Here is a 15,505-nt window from a genome sequence, read left to right as displayed (position 1 = left end):
GGGATTTTGTGGGAGTTTTGGGGGGAAATTCGGGATTTTGGGGGAGGGTTTGGGGGTTTGGAGGGAATTTGGGGATTTTGGGGGACTTTTGGGGATTTTAGGGGAATTTTTGGGGGTAAATTCGGGATTTTGGGGAATTTTTTGGGGAAATTCGGGATTTTGGGGGCGGTTTGGGGATTTTGGGGGGGTTTGGGGTTTTGGCAGAAATTTTGGGGATTTTAGGGGAGGTTTGGGGGGAATTTTGGGGATTTTGGGGGAGTTTTGGGGGGAAATTCAGGATTTTGGGGTTTTGGGGGGGGGGTTTGGGGTTTTGGCGGAAATTTGGGGGTTTGGTGGGAAAGTTTGGGGGGTTTGGGGGGATTTTGGGGATTTTAGGGGAGTTTTGGGGGGGAAATTCGGGATTTTGGGGGAATTTTGGGGATTTTGGGGGGGTTTTGGGGTTTTGGCAGAAATGTTGGGGGGAAATTCGGGGATTTACGGGGAAATTTTGGGGGTTTTGGGAGGAATTTTGGTGATTTGGGGGGAGTTTTTGGGGGTAAATACGGGAATTTGGAGGAATTTTTCGGGTTTGGGGCAAATTATGGGGATTTTGGGGGGATATTTTGGAGATTTGGGGGGAACTTAGGGGATTTTTGGGTGAGTTTGGGGGGTTTGGCAGGAAATTTTGGAGGGAAATTCAGGATTTTGGGGGAGTTTTTTGGGTTTTGGGGGAAATTTGGGAAATTTTGGGGGGAATTTGGGGATTTTCGAGGCGTTTTGGGGGGAAATTCGGGATTTTGGGGGCGGTTTGGGGATTTTGTGGGGGTTTGGGGTTTTGGCAGAAATTTTGGGGATTTTAGGGGAGGTTTGGGGGGAATTTTGGGGATTTTGGGGGAGTTTTGGGGGGAAATTCGGGGTTTTGGGGGGGGTTTGGGGTTTTGACGGAAATTTGGGGGTTTGGTGGGAAAGTTTGGGGGTTTTGGCGGAAATTTGGGGATTTGGGGGAGCTTTTGGAGGGAAATTCGTGATTTTGGGGGAATTTTGGGGATTTTGGGGGGGTTTTGGGGTTTTGGCAGAAATTGTGGGGATTTTGGGGGGAAATTTGGGGATTTTCGGGGAGTTTTTGGGGTTTTGGCGGAATTTTGGGGGATTTTGGGGGGAATTTTGAGGATTTTGGGGAAGTTTGGGGGAGTTTTGGGGTTTTGGTGGAAATTTTGGGGATTTTAGGGGAGTTTTTGGGGGTAAATTCGGGATTTGGGGGGGAATTTTGGGGGTTTGGCAGGAAATTTTTGGGTTTTGGGAGAAATTATGGAGATTTTGGGGGAAAATTTAGGGATTTTGGGGGAGTTTTGGGGGGTAAATTCAGGGTTTTGGGGGAATTTTGGGGGGAAATTTTGGAGATTTGGGGGGAACTTAGGGGATTTTTGGGTGAGTTTGGGGGGTTTGGCAGGAAATTTTGGAGGGAAATTCAGGATTTTGGGGGAGTTTTTTGGGTTTTGGGGGAAATTTGGGAAATTTTGGGGGGAACTTTGAGGATTTTGTGGGAGCTTTGGAGGGAAATTCGGGATTTTGGGGGGGTTTTGGGGGGGTTTTGCGGTTTTGGTGGAAATTTTGGGGATTTTAGGGGATTTTAGAAATTTTGGGGAACTTTGAGGATTTTGTGGGAGTTTTTGGGGGAAAATTCGGGATTTTAGGGGAATTTTGGGGGTTTGGTGGGAAATTTTGGGGGTTTTGGGGGAGCTTTGGAGGGAAATTCGGGATTTGGGGGTATTTTGGGGATTTTCGTGGAGTTTTGGGGGTTTTGGGGGAATTTTGGGGGAATTTTGGGGTTTTGGGGGGGGGAATTGTGGGGAGGGATTGGGGGGATTTAGGGGCAAGTTTGGGGGAAATTTTAGGGATTTTGGGGGGAAATTTGAGGATTTGGGGAGATTTTGAGGAGGGATTTGGGGAGAAATTTGGGATTTTGGGGGAATTTTGGGGGATTTTGGGAGTCTTGCCGAAAATTCATGATTTTTGGGGGGTTTAGGGGGGATTTGGGAGGAAGTTTGGGGAAAATTTTTGGGATTTTGGGGAAAATTTTTGGAATTTTGGGGGGAAATTTCAGGATTGGGAAGGGAAATTCATGAATTTTGGGGGGTGGGGGGAAAATTCTGGGGAAATTTGAGGATTTTGGGGGGAATTTGGGGATTGGGGGAGTCGGGAATTGGGGGAAATTGTGGAGGGATTGGAAAAATTGGAAAAAAAACGTGAAAAAATCAACGAGAAATGGGAAAAATCAGGAAAAAAACCCCAGAAATTCCCCAAAAATTCCCCAAAATCCCAATAATCCCAAATAATTTCTAATAAATTCCAAATAAATCCCAATAAATCGCAATAAATCTGCAATAAATCCCAATAAACCCCAATAAATTCCCAATAGATCCCAATAATCCCAAATAATTCCTAATAAATCCCAATAATTCCCAACGAATCCCAAAATTCCCCCAAAATGTCCCTAAAATTTCCAACAAATCCAAAAATTTCCCCAAAATTACCCCAATAATTCCCTAAATTTCCCCGAAATTCCCAATAAATCCCAAAAATTCCCCAATTTTTCCCAAAGTTTCCCCCAAATTCCCGAAATTTCCACAAAATTCCCAATAAATCCCCAAATTCCCCCAAAACTCCCAAAATTCCGATTCCAAGAGACCCTTCGGGAATTTCCGGAATTTTATTTGGGGGTCAAAGGTCACAGGAGGGGGGAGGGGCGGCGCTCGTTAATTAATGAGGGGCAATAAATAATTAACGGGGAGGGGGCGGGGCCTCCCTGAGGGCCGCGTGGGCGTGGCTGAGGTGAGGTGGGCGTGGCCAAGGAGGAAAGGGGTGTGGTCACCAGGTGGGCGTGGCCAAAACCAGAATAATGAGGGTGGGAAATGGGCGTGGCCAAGTGATGGGTGTGGTCAGGTGGGTGTGGTCAGGTAAGGGCGTGGTCACATTAAAGGTGGGCGTGGCCAGGTGGGTAAATGGGCGTGGTCGTTGTCAGGATAAACAGGTGGGCGTGGCCACGTGGGTGAGCGTGGCCCAGGGATGGGCGGGGTCACTTTATGCAGATTTTTGGGGTGTCTGGATGAAGTGGGCGAGGCCCAGGTGAGGTGGGCGTGGTCCAGGTGTGTCCAGGTGCAGTGGGCGTGTCCAGGTGGGCGTGTCCAGGTGCGGTGGGCATGTCCAGGTGGGCGTGTCCAGGTGTGGCGGGCGTGTCCAAGTGGGCGTGTCCAGGTGGGCGTGTCCAGGTGTGGTGGGCGTGTCCAGGTGTGGTGGGCGTGTCCAGGTGTGGTGGGCGTGGTCACTTGACGCGGATCTCGGCGTACTCCGGGGGTTCCTCAGGGGGTCCCCGGGCGGGTTTGGGGGGGGGAGGGGCGGCCTCGGGGGGTGCCGCCGGCCCCTCCCCCACCCCCAGCGCCCACCGCCCCACGGCCCCGCGCAGCCAACGCACCTGTGGGGGGGCGGGGCCACACCTGAGCACACCTGAGCACCCCAAAACCCCCCCGGGAAACCCCAAATTCCCTCCCGGTGTCCCAAAATATCCACAAATGACCCCAAAATTCCACCTGGTACCCCCAAAATTCTCCCTTTGGCCCCTCCCCCTCCCTGGCTCCGCCCCCTTTACCTGCAGTGGGCGTGGCTCCGGGTCCCGCCCCCCCGCCGGGGTCACCGGGGTCACCTCGGGGCTTCCCGACGCCTTCCTGCAGGGGCGGGGCGGGGGCGTGGCCTCAGAGCTTTGGCCACGCCCCTGCTCCGCCCCCAACCCCACCCTGTGCCTCAGTTTCCACGCCCAGTGGGCGTGGCCTGTAGGGATATAACCCACAGTGGGCGTGGCCTATTGGGCTATAACCCACAGTGGGCGTGGCCTATTGGGCTATAACCCACAGTGGGCGTGGCCTATTGGGCTATAACCCACAGTGGGCGTGGCCTGTTGGGATATAACCCACAGTGGGCGTGGCCTATGGGGATATAACCCACAGTGGGCGTGGCCTAATGGGATATAACCCACAGTGGGCGTGGCCTATTGGGCTATAACCCACAGTGGGCGTGGCCTATTGGGCTATAACCCACAGTGGGCGTGGCCTATTGGGCTATAACCCACAGTGGGCGTGGCCTAATGGGATATAACCCACAGTGGGCGTGGCATAAAGGGATATAACCCACAGTGGGCGTGGCCTATTGGGATATAACCCACAGTGGGCGTGGCCTATTGGGATAGAACCCACAGTGGGCGTGGCCAAATGGGATATAACCCACAGTGGGCGTGGCCTAGTGGGATATAACCCACAGTGGGCGTGGCCAATTGGGTATAACCCACAGTGGGCGTGGCCTATCGGGATATAACCCACAGTGGGCGTGGCCTATTGGAATATAACCCACAGTGGGCGTGGCCTATTGGGCTATAACCCACAGTGGGCGTGGCCTAATGGGATATAACCCACAGTGGGCGTGGCCTAATGGGATATAACCCACAGTGGGCGTGGCCTATTGGGATAGAACCCACAGTGGGCGTGGCCTATTGGGATATAACCCACAGTGGGCGTGGCCTAATGGGATATAACCCACAGTGGGCGTGGCCTAATGGGATATAACCCACAGTGGGCGTGGCCTGATGGGATATAACCCACAGTGGGCGTGGCCTATTGGGGTATAACCCACAGTGGGCGTGGCCTATTGGGATAGAACCCACAGTGGGCGTGGCCTATTGGGATATAACCCACAGTGGGCGTGGCCTAATGGGATATAACCCACAGTGGGCGTGGCCCATGGGGATATAACCCACAGTGGGCGTGGCCTATTGGGATATAACCCACAGTGGGCGTGGCATAAAGGGATATAACCCACAGTGGGCGTGGCCTATTGGGATATAACCCACAGTGGGCGTGGCCTGATGGGATATAACCCACAGTGGGCGTGGCCTATTGGGATATAACCCACAGTGGGCGTGGCCTATTGGGCTATAACCCACAATGGGCGTGGCCTATTGGGATATAACCCACAGTGGGCGTGGCCTAATGGATATAACACACAGTGGGCGTGGCCTAATGGGATATAACCCACAGTGGGCGTGGCCTAATGGGATCTAACCCACAGTGGGCGTGGCCTAATGGGATATAACCACAGTGGGCGTGGCCTAATGGGATATAACCCACAGTGGGTGTGGCCTGATGGGATATAACCCACAGTGGGTGTGGCCTAATGGGATATAACCCACAGTGGGCGTGGCCTATTGGGATATAACCCACAGTGGGCGTGGCCTATTGGGGTATAACCCACAGTGGGCGTGGCCTGATGGGATATAACCCACAGTGGGCGTGGCCTATTGGGATATAACCCACAGTGGGCGTGGCCTATTGGGGTATAACCCACAGTGGGCGTGGCCTAATGGGATAAAACCCACAGTGGGCGTGGCCTATTGGATATAACCCCCAGTGGGCGTGGCCTAATGGGCTATAACCCACAGTGGGCGTGGCCTATTGGATATAACCCACAGTGGGCGTGGCCTATTGGATATAACCCACAGTGGGCGTGGCCTAATGGGATATAACCCACAGTGGGCGTGGCCTATTGGGATATAACCCACAGTGGGCGTGGCCTAATGGGGTATAACCCACAGTGGGCGTGGCCTATTGGGGTATAACCCACAGTGGGCGTGGCCTAATGGGATATAACCCACAGTGGGCGTGGCCCATGGGGATATAACCCACAGTGGGCGTGGCCTATTGGGATATAACCCACAGTGGGCGTGGCATAAAGGGATATAACCCACAGTGGGCGTGGCCTATTGGGATATAACCCACAGTGGGCGTGGGCTAATGGGATATAACCCACAGTGGGCGTGGCCTATTGGGCTATAACCCACAGTGGGCGTGGCCTATTGGGATATAACCCACAGTGGGCATGGCCTATTGGGATATAACCCACAGTGGGCGTGGCCTATTGGGCTTTAACCCACAGTGGGCGTGGCCTAATGGGATATAACCCACAGTGGGTGTGGCCCCCAGCCCCTCCCCCGTCCCCAGGTGGGCGTGGCCCCCCGGTGGGCGTGGCCGGCGGGGGGCGGGGCTCACTTGCGGCGGCTCTGGCTCAGGTAACAGACGAGGGCGATGACGACGGCGAAGGCGACGACGGCGCCCACGGGGCCCACCTTGGCCCACACCAGCCCCGCTGCAGGTGAGACAGGTGAGACAGGTGAGATACAGGTGAGATACAGGTGAGATATGGACAGGTGAGATATGGACAGGTGAGACAGGTGAGATACAGGTTAGACAGGTGAGATACAGGTGAGAGACAGGTGAGAGACAGGTGAGATATGGACAGGTGAGACAGGTGAGAGACAGGTGAGACAGGTGAGAGACAGGTGAGATACAGGTGAGATACAGGTGGGACAGGTGGGACAGGTGAGATACAGGTGAGATACAGGTGAGAGACAGGTGAGATATGGACAGGTGAGATATGGACAGGTGAGACACAGGTGAGATACAGGTGAGAGACAGGTGGGGCAGGTGAGAGACAGGTGAGACACAGGTGAGACACAGGTGAGATATGGACAGGTGAGAGACAGGTGGGACAGGTGAGACAGGTGAGAGACAGGTGAGACAGGTGAGAGACAGGTGAGATACAGGTGAGATAGGACAGGTGAGACAGGTGGGACAGGTGAGAGACGGGTGGGACAGGTGAGATACGGGTGAGACACAGGTGAGACACAGGTGAGATAGGGACAGGTGAGATACCGGTGAGACACAGGTGAGACAAGACGGGTGAAACAGGTGTGCTCAGGTGTGCCCAGGTGTGTTCCTATCCCTCTCAGGTGTGCCCAGGTGTGCCCAGGTGTGCTCAGGTGTGCTCAGGTGTGCTCCTGTCTCTCTCAGGTGTGCCCAGGTGTGCTCCTATCCCTCTCAGGTGTGCCCAGGTATGCCCAGGTGTGCTCAGGTGTGCCCAGATATGTTCCTATCTCTCTCAGGTGTGCCCAGGTGTGCTCAGGTGTGCCCAGGCGTGTTCCTATCTCTCTCAGGTGTGCCCAGGTGTGCCCAAATCCCCAATTTTCACCCATTTCCCCCCAATTTTCACGCTTCTTTTCCCATTTTCCCCCATTTCTCCCCATTTTCTTGCCCTCAGCTGCCCCCAGGTGTGCCCAGGTGTGTCCAGGTGTGCTCAGATGTGCCCAGGTGTGTTCCTATCCCTCTCAGGTGTACCCAGGTGTGCTCCTATCCCTCTCAGCTGCCCCCAGCTGCCCCCAGGTGTGCTCAGGTGCCCCCAGGTGTGCCCAGGTGTGTTCCTATCTCTCTCAGGTGTGCCCAGGTGTTCCCAGGTGTTCCTCACCCGGGTGGTGGAACCGCAGCTGCATCCTGGCGGCGCCGTGGCCGTTGCGGGCGGCGCAGAGCACGGCCAGCCGCGGCTCCAGGCCCCAGGTGTGCCCAGGTGTGCCCAGGTGTGCTCAGGTGTGTTCCTATCCCTCTCAGCTGCCCCCAGGTGTGCCCAGGTGGGCCCAGGTGTGTTCCTATCCCTCTCAGGTGTGCTCAGGTGTACCCAGGTGTGCTCCTGTCCCTCTCAGCTGCCCCCAGGTGTGCCCAGGTGTGCCCAGGTGTGCTCAGGTGTGCCCAGGTATGTTCCTATCCCTCTCAGGTGTGCCGAGGTGTGCCCAGGTATGCTCCTATCTCTCTCAGGTGTGCCCAGGTGTGCCCAAATCCCCAATTTTCACTGTTTTCTCCCCAGTTTTTACTATTTCCCCCCATTTTCTTGCCCCAAGGTGCCCCCAGGTGCCCCCAGGTGTGCTCAGGTGTGCCCAGGTGCCCCCAGGTGTGTTCCCAGGTGTGCCTCACCTGGATGATGAAACCGCAGCTGCATCCTGGCGGCGCCGTGGCCGTTTCGGGCGGCGCAGAGCACGGCCAGCCGCGGCTCCAGGCCCCAGGTGTGCTCAGGTGTGCCCAGGTGTGTTCCTATCCCTCTCAGGTGTGCTCAGGTGTGCCCAGGTGTGTTCCTATCCCTCTCAGGTGTGCCCAAATCCCCAATTTTCACCATTTCTCCCCATTTTCTTGCCCCCAGGTGTGCTCAGGTGTGCCTAGGTGTGCCCAGGTGTTCTCCTATCTCTTTCAGGTGTGCCCAGGTATGCCCAGGTGTGCTCAGGTGTGCCCAGGTGTGTGCCCAGGTGTGCTCAGGTGTGCCCAGGTGTGTGCCCAGGTGTGCTCAGATGTACTCAGGTGTGTTCCTATCTCTCTCAGCTGCCCCCAGGTGTGCTCAGGTGTGTTCCTATCTCTCTCAGGTGTACCCAGGTGCCCCCAGGTGTGCCCAGGTGTGCCCAGGTGTGTGCCCAGGTGTGCCCAGGTATTCCTCACCTGGGTGGTGAAACCGCAGCTGCATCCTGGCGGCGCCGTGGCCGTTGCGGGCGGCGCAGAGCACGGCCAGCCGCGGCTCCAGGCCCCCAGGTGTGCTCAGGTGTGCCTAGGTGTGCCCAGGTGTTCTCCTATCCCTCTCAGGTATGCCCAGGTGTGCTCCTATCTCTCTCAGGTGTGCCCAGATGTGTGCCCAGGTGTGCCCAGGTGTTCCTCACCCGGGTGGTGAAACCGCAGCTGCATCCTGGCGGCGCCGTGGCCGTTGCGGGCGGCGCAGAGCACGGCCAGCCGCGGCTCCAGGCCCCCGCGCAGCGTCAGCGCCGCCCGCACGGCGCCAGGTGAGCTCCAGGTGAGCGCGAAGTCCCGGTGACCCTCGGCCACGGTGACGTTCAGCCAGGGCAGCTCGAAGGCCACGGAAGGTGCCGGAACGGCCGCGGCGGCGCAGACGCACCTGGCCAGCCCCTCCCCCGCCGGGGCGCAGCGCGACTCCGGCAGCAGCACCGGGGGGTCTGCGGGAGGGGACGGGGTCACACCCAAAATCGACTTTTTTTTCCCCAAAAAAAAAATCCCGTTTTCCCCCCAAAAATAGCATTTTTCCCAAGAAAATCCCGTTTTTCCGCAAGAAAATCCAATTTGTCCCCAGGAAAATCCCATTTTCCCCCCCAAAAAATAACATTTTTTTAGAGGAATACCATTTTTTCCCAAGAAAATCCCATTTTTCCCCCAAAAATCCCATTTTCCCCCAAGAAAATCCCATTTCCCCCCAAAATATCCCATTTTCCCTGCAATAATCCCATTTTTCCCAAGAAAATCCCATTTTTCCCCAAAAATCCCATTTTCCCTGCAAAAATCCCATTTTCCCTGCAAAAATACCATTTTTCCCCAAAAAAATCCCGTTTTCCCCCAAGAAAATCCCATTTTTCCCAAGAAAATCCCGTTTTCCCCCAAGAAAATCCCATTTTTCCCAAAAAAATCCCATTTTTCCCAAGAAAATCCCATTTTCCTGGCAAAAATCCTGTTTTCCCCAAGAAAATCCCATTTTCCCCGCAAATATCCCATTTTTCCCAAGAAAATCCCATTTTTGCCAAGAAAATCCTGTTTTCCCTGCAATAATCCCATTTTCCTTGCAATAATCCCATTTTTCCCCAAGAAAATCCCATTTCCACCCTGAAAAAATAACCCATTTTTTAACAAAATACCCCATTTTTCCCTAGAAAATCCCATTTTTCCCAAAATCCCGTTTTTTCGCCCCAATCTCACACTCCACGGTGAGGTTGAAGGCCAGGCTGCTGTGCCCGTGCTGGTTCCCCCAAAACCCCATTTTTACCCCATTTTTCCCCATTTTTTCCCCATTTTTACCCCATTTTTCGCCATTTCTGTTTTCCCATTTTTCCCAAATTCCCATTTTTCCCAAACTCCCGTTTTTTCCCCCCAATCTCACACTCCACGGTCAGGTTGAAGGCCAGGCTGCTGTGCCCGTGCTGGTTCTCCCAAAACCCCATTTTTACCCAAATTTGCTCCGTTTTTTCACAATTTCAATTTTTCCCATTTTTACCCCATTTTTTCCCAAATTCCCATTTTTCCCAAAATCCCGTTTTTTCGCCCCAATCTCACACTCCACGGTCAGGTTGAAGGCCAGGCTGCTGTGCCCGTGCTGGTTCTCCCAAAACCCCATTTTTACCCCATTTTTACCCCATTTTCGCCCCATTTTTCCCCAATTCCCATTTTCCTCATTTCCCATTTTCCCCAAAATCCCGGTTTTACCCAAATTTCACCCCTTTTTTCCTAATTTCCCATTTTTTCCCAATTTCCATTTTTCCCATTTTTCCCAAATTTCCATTTTTCCCAAAATCCCATTTTTACCCAAATTTCACCCATTTTTTCCCAATTTCTGTTTTCATCATTTCCCATTTTTCCGAAATTTCCGCTTTTCCCAAAACCCCATTTTTACCCAAATTTCCCCCATTTTTTCGCCATTTCTCTTTCCTCCAATTCCCATTTTTTTCCCAAATTCCCATTTTTCCCAAAATCCCGGTTTTTCCCCCCAGTCTCACACTCCACGGTGAGGTTGAAGGCCAGGCTGCTGTGCCTGTGCTGCCTCTCCCAAAACCCCATTTTTACCCCATTTTTACCCCATTTTTTCCCCATTTTTTTCCCATTTTTACCCCATTTTTCGCCATTTCTGTTTTCCCATTTTTCCCAAATTCCCGTTTTTCCCAAAATCCCGTTTTTTCACCCCAGTCTCACACTCCACGGTGAGGTTGAAGGCCAGGCTGCTGTGCCCGTGCTGCCTCTCCCAAAACCCCATTTTTACCCCATTTTTACCCCATTTTTACCCCATTTTTACCCCATTTTTCACCATTTCTGTTTTCCCATTTTTCCCCATTCCCAATTTTCCCAAAATCCCGTTTTTTCGCCCCAATCTCACACTCCACGGTGAGGTTGAAGGCCAGGCTGCTGTGCCCGTGCTGCCTCTCCCAAAACCCCATTTTTCGCAATTTCTGTTTTCCCAAACTCCCATTTTTCCCCAAATTTCACCAATTTTTCCCAAATTTCCATTTTTTCCCCATTCCCAATTTTCCCAAAATCCCGTTTTTTCCCCCCAGTCTCACACTCCACGGTGAGGTTGAAGGCCAGGCTGCTGTGCCCGTGCTGCCTCTCCCAAAACCCCATTTTCCCCCCATTTTCCCCCCATTTTCCCCATTTTTTCCCCATTTCCCCCATTCCCATTTTCCCCAAATCCCATTTTTACCCAAATCTGCCCCATTTTCCCCCAATTTCTGTTTTCCCCATTTCCTGTTTTTCCCAATTCCCATTTTTTACCCAAATGTCACCCATTTTTTCCCAATTTCTGTTTCCCCCATTTCCCATTTTCCCCCAATTCCCATTTTCCCCCAAATCCCATTTTTACCCAAATTTCCTGCATTTTTCCCCAATTCCTGTTTTCCCCATTTCCCATTTTCCCAAAATCCCATTTTTACCCAAATTTCACCCATTTTTTCCCAATTTCTGTTTTCATCATTTCCCATTTTTCCGAAATTTCCGCTTTTCCCAAAACCCCATTTTTACCCAAATTTGCCCCGTTTTTTCACAATTTCAATTTTTCCCATTTTTCCCAAAATCCCGTTTTTCCCCCCCAGTCTCACACTCCACGGTGAGGTTGAAGGCCAGGCTGCTGTGCCCGTGCTGGTTCTCGGCCCGGCACAGGTACTCTCCCGCGTCCTCAGGTGCGGCGGCCGCCAGCTCCAGCCTCACCTGCGGCTCGTACACGGCCGTGGCCACCGGGCGGCGCCCGCGGGTCACGGTCAGGATGGGCGCGGGGTGGCTGAGGGCCGCGCAGGTGAGGCGCACCTGCTCACCTGCCAGCACCCACAGCGAGCCGTTCAGCACCGGGGGGCGTGGGGCGTCTGTGGGACAGGTGAGACACAGGTGAGACAGGTGAGATGCAGGTGAGACAGATGAGGTATGGACAGGTGGGACATTGGAGATACAGGTGAGACAGGTGAGGTACAGGTGGGACAGGTGAGATGCAGGTGAGGTGCACCTGCTCACCTGCCAGCACCCACAGCGAGCCGTTCAGCACCGGGGGGCGTGGGGCGTCTGCGGGACAGGTGGGACAGGTGAGATACAGGTGGGACAGGTGAGATGCAGGTGAGGCGCACCTGCTCACCTGCCAGCACCCACAGAGAGCCGTTCACAACAGGGGGGCGTGGGGCATCTGCGGGACAGGTGAGATACAGGTGAGACAGGTGAGGTACAGGTGAGATATGGACAGGTGGGACAGGTGAGGTACAGACAGGTGAGATACAGGTGAGACAGGACAGGTGGGACATGGATAGGTGAGGTACACGTGGGACAGGTGGGACAGGTGAGGTATGGACAGGTGAGACAGGTGAGACACAGGTGAGATATGGAGAGGTAGGGCAGGTGAGATACAGGTGAGACAGGTGGGACAGGTGGGATATGGACAGGTGGGATAGGTGAGACAGGGGAGATATGGACAGGGGCAACAGGTGGGACAGGTGAGATACAGGTGGAACAGGTGAGGTACAGGTGAGACAGGTGAGAAAAGTGAGATATGGACAGGTGGGACAGGTGAGGTACAGACAGGTGAGATACAGGTGAGACAGGAGATACAGGTGAGACAGGTGAGATATGGACAGGTGAGACAGGTGGGACAGGTGGGACAGGTGAGACAGGTGGGACAGGTGAGATACAGGTGAGACAGGAGATACAGGTGGGACAGGTGAGATATGGACAGGTGAGATATGGATATGTGACATATGGACAGGTGAGGTACAGGTGAGGTATGGACAGGTGAGACAGGTGAGACAGGTGAAGTACAGGTGAGACAGGTGAGGTATAGGTGAGGTAAGGACAGGTGAGACAGGTGGGACAGGTGAGGTATGGACAGGTGAGACAGGGACAGGTGGGACAGGTGAGATACAGGTGTTGGACAGGTGAGGTATGGACAGGTGAGACAGGTGAGATATGGACAGGTGGGACAGGTGAGATGCAGGTAAAACAGGTATTGGACAGGTGAGACAGGTGAGGTATGGACAGGTGGGACAGGTGAGACATGAACAGGTGAAATACAGGTGTTGAGACAGGTGACAGAGGTAGGACATGGACAGGTGAGGCAGCTGGGACAGGTGTGCAGAGTGGCCCAGGTGTGTGCCCAGGTGTGCCAGGTGTGCTCAGGCGTCGCCAGGTGTAGCCCAGGTGTGCCCAGGTGTACCCCCAGGTGTGCCCAGGTGTGTCTCCATGTGCCCAGGTGTGCCAGGTGTGCCCAGGTGTGCCCAGGTGTGTCCCAGGTGTGCCCAGGTGTGCCCAGGTGTGCCCAGCTGCCCCCAGGTGTGCCCAGGTGTGCCCAGGTGTGCCCCCAGGTGTGCCCAGGTGTGCCCAGGTGTGCCCAGGTGTGTCTCTATGTGCCCAGGTGTGCCCAGGTGTATCCCAGGTGTGCTCAGGTGTGCCCAGGTGTGCCCAGGTGCGTCACTCACAGGCCACCTGCAGCTCCAGGCTCCGGTTGTGGCGGCCGTGCCGGTTCTCGGCCACGCAGGTGTAGGTGCCGCTGTCCTCGGGGCTCACCTGGGGCAGGTGCAGCGGCAGCGCCGGCGCCCCCGGCTCCTCCCGCAGCACCTGCGGCCCCCGGAACCAGGTGAGCAGCGGGGCGGGGCGGCCCTCGGCGCTGCAGCCCAGGTGCACCTCCGAACCCTCCAGGGCCTCGGCCGGGCCCGACACCTCCAGCACCTGCGGCTCGTCTGGGGGGACAGGTGAGTTAGGGACCCAAAAAATCCAAAATACCTGGCCAGGTGTGTTAGGGACCCAAAAATACCCAAAATAACCCATAAAATCATCCAGAACCTGTCCAGGTGTGTTAGAAACCCCAAAAAACCCCAAAATTTCCCCCCATTTTCCCTTTCCCAGAGACCCTCAGGTACCCCCAGGTGTGCCCAAATCCCCAATTTTCCCCGAATTTCCCTCAATTTTCCCCATTTCCTGCCCCCAGGTGCCCCCAGGTGCGTCTAACTGTGCCCAGGTGTGCCCCAAACCCCCAATTTTCCCCAAATTTCCCTAAATTTCCCCCAATTTCCCCTGTTTCCTGCCCCCAGGTGTGCCCAGGTGTGTTTCTATCCCCTCCGGGTGCCTCCAGGTGCCCCCAGGTGTGCCCCAAACCCCCACTTTTCACTGAATTTCCCCCAATTTTTGCCATTTCCCATCCCCAGGTGCCCCCAGGTGTGCCCAGGTGTGCCCAAACCCCTCAATTTTCCCCCAATTTCCCCCATTTCCCACCCCCAGGTGCCCCCAGGTGTGCCCAGGTGCCCCCAGGTGCTCCCAGGTGCCCCCAGGTGCCCCCAGGTGTGCCCAGGTGTGCCCCCGGGTGCTCACACTGCACGTCCAGCGCCACGCCGGCGCTGAAGGCCAGGCTGGAGTTGGGCAGGGTCACCTGGCAGCCCAACCTGCGGCCGCCGTCCTGCCGCCGGGGCCGGAACCGGAGCCGCGCCACCACCGCGCCCGCGCCGCCCGCGTCCTCGCGCCACTCGCGCTCGGAAACTTCCGGAAGCTCCTGGGCGCCCTCCCAGCGCAGCCGCGGCCGCTGCCGCGGGCACGAGTCCGGCACGCGGCACCGCAGCTCGGCCGGAGCGCCCGCCACGACTTCGGGGGGCACCTCCAGCACCGGCTCCTCTGCAAAATAGCAAAAATACCAATTACTGCCCAAAAATCCCCATTCCGGCCCAAAATCCAAATTCTGACCCAAAAATCCTGATTCTGGCCACGACTTCGGGGGGCACCTCCAGCACCGGCTCCTCTGCAAAATGTGGGGATTCGGGTCAGGAATTGAGAAAATACCGATTACTGCCCAAAATCCCAATTACTGCCCAAAAATCCCAATTCTGGACTCATTTAGCCCAAAAAATGGGGTCCAGAGACCCAAAAAATCCCAATTACTGCCCAAAAATCCCAATTCCGAACCAAAAATCCCGATTCTGGCCACGACTTCCGGGGGCACCTCCAGCACCGGCTCCTCTGAGGAATAGCAAAAATACCGATTACTGCCCGAAAATCCCCATTCCGGCCCAAAAATCCCCATTCCAAACCAATAATGGTATTCAGAGACCCAAAAATCCCAATTCCAGCCCGAAAATGGGGTCCAGAGACCCCAAAATCCCGATTCTGGCCACGACCTCCAGGGGTACCTCCAGCACCGGCTCCTCTGAGGAATGGGGAAAATATCGTGATTAATGCCCAAAAATCCAAATTCTGACCCAAAAATGGGGTCCAGAGACCCAAAAATCCCAATTCCAGACCAAAAATCCAAATTCTGACCCAAAAATCCCGATTCTGGACTCATTTAGCCCAAAAAATGGGGCCTGAATGTCCCAAAAATTCCAATTCTGGACTCATTTAGCCCAAAAAATGGGGTCTGAATGTCTCAAAAATCCCAATTACTGCCCAAAAATGGGGTCTGAATGTCTCAAAATCCCAATTCCAGCCCAAAAATGAGGTCCAGACACCCAAAAAAATCCCAATTACTGCCCAAAAATCCCAATTACCACCCAAAAATCCCAATTCTGGACTCATTTAGCCCAAAAAATGGGGTATGAATGTCTCAAAAAACCCAATTCTGGCCCAAAAATGGGGTCTGAATGTCTCGAAATCCCAATTCCAGC

General features: G+C 54.6%; 1 protein-coding gene and 1 long non-coding RNA gene across 2 annotated transcripts in view; one reads left to right on the top strand and one right to left on the bottom strand.

Annotated features, from left to right (window-relative positions):
* Positions 1–3,238: 3,238 nt before the first annotated feature.
* MAG (myelin associated glycoprotein) overlaps positions 3,239–15,505 on the bottom strand; it is a 31,736-nt gene continuing 19,469 nt past the window's right edge. The window contains exons 4-10 of the mRNA XM_072920779.1: positions 14,223–14,514; positions 13,334–13,594; positions 11,480–11,740; positions 8,552–8,842; positions 6,072–6,168; positions 3,626–3,701; positions 3,239–3,451 (exon numbers count right to left, since the gene is read on the bottom strand). Coding sequence (XP_072776880.1) covers positions 3,302–3,451; positions 3,626–3,701; positions 6,072–6,168; positions 8,552–8,842; positions 11,480–11,740; positions 13,334–13,594; positions 14,223–14,514 — 1,428 coding nt within the window. The 3' untranslated portion in view covers positions 3,239–3,301. The remainder of the gene's footprint in view (positions 3,452–3,625; positions 3,702–6,071; positions 6,169–8,551; positions 8,843–11,479; positions 11,741–13,333; positions 13,595–14,222; positions 14,515–15,505) is intronic.
* LOC140681264 (uncharacterized) lies at positions 12,760–13,195 on the top strand. The gene is made up of 3 exons (XR_012052474.1): positions 12,760–12,793; positions 12,944–13,017; positions 13,168–13,195. It is a non-coding gene; the product is annotated as an uncharacterized lncRNA (long non-coding RNA).

The sequence above is a fragment of the Taeniopygia guttata genome, chromosome 33 (assembly GCF_048771995.1).
Source record: "Taeniopygia guttata chromosome 33, bTaeGut7.mat, whole genome shotgun sequence".
Classification (NCBI taxonomy): domain Eukaryota; kingdom Metazoa; phylum Chordata; class Aves; order Passeriformes; family Estrildidae; genus Taeniopygia; species Taeniopygia guttata.
Note: the sequence above shows the minus strand (reverse complement) of the source record. Positions and strands in the feature narration are given on the sequence as shown.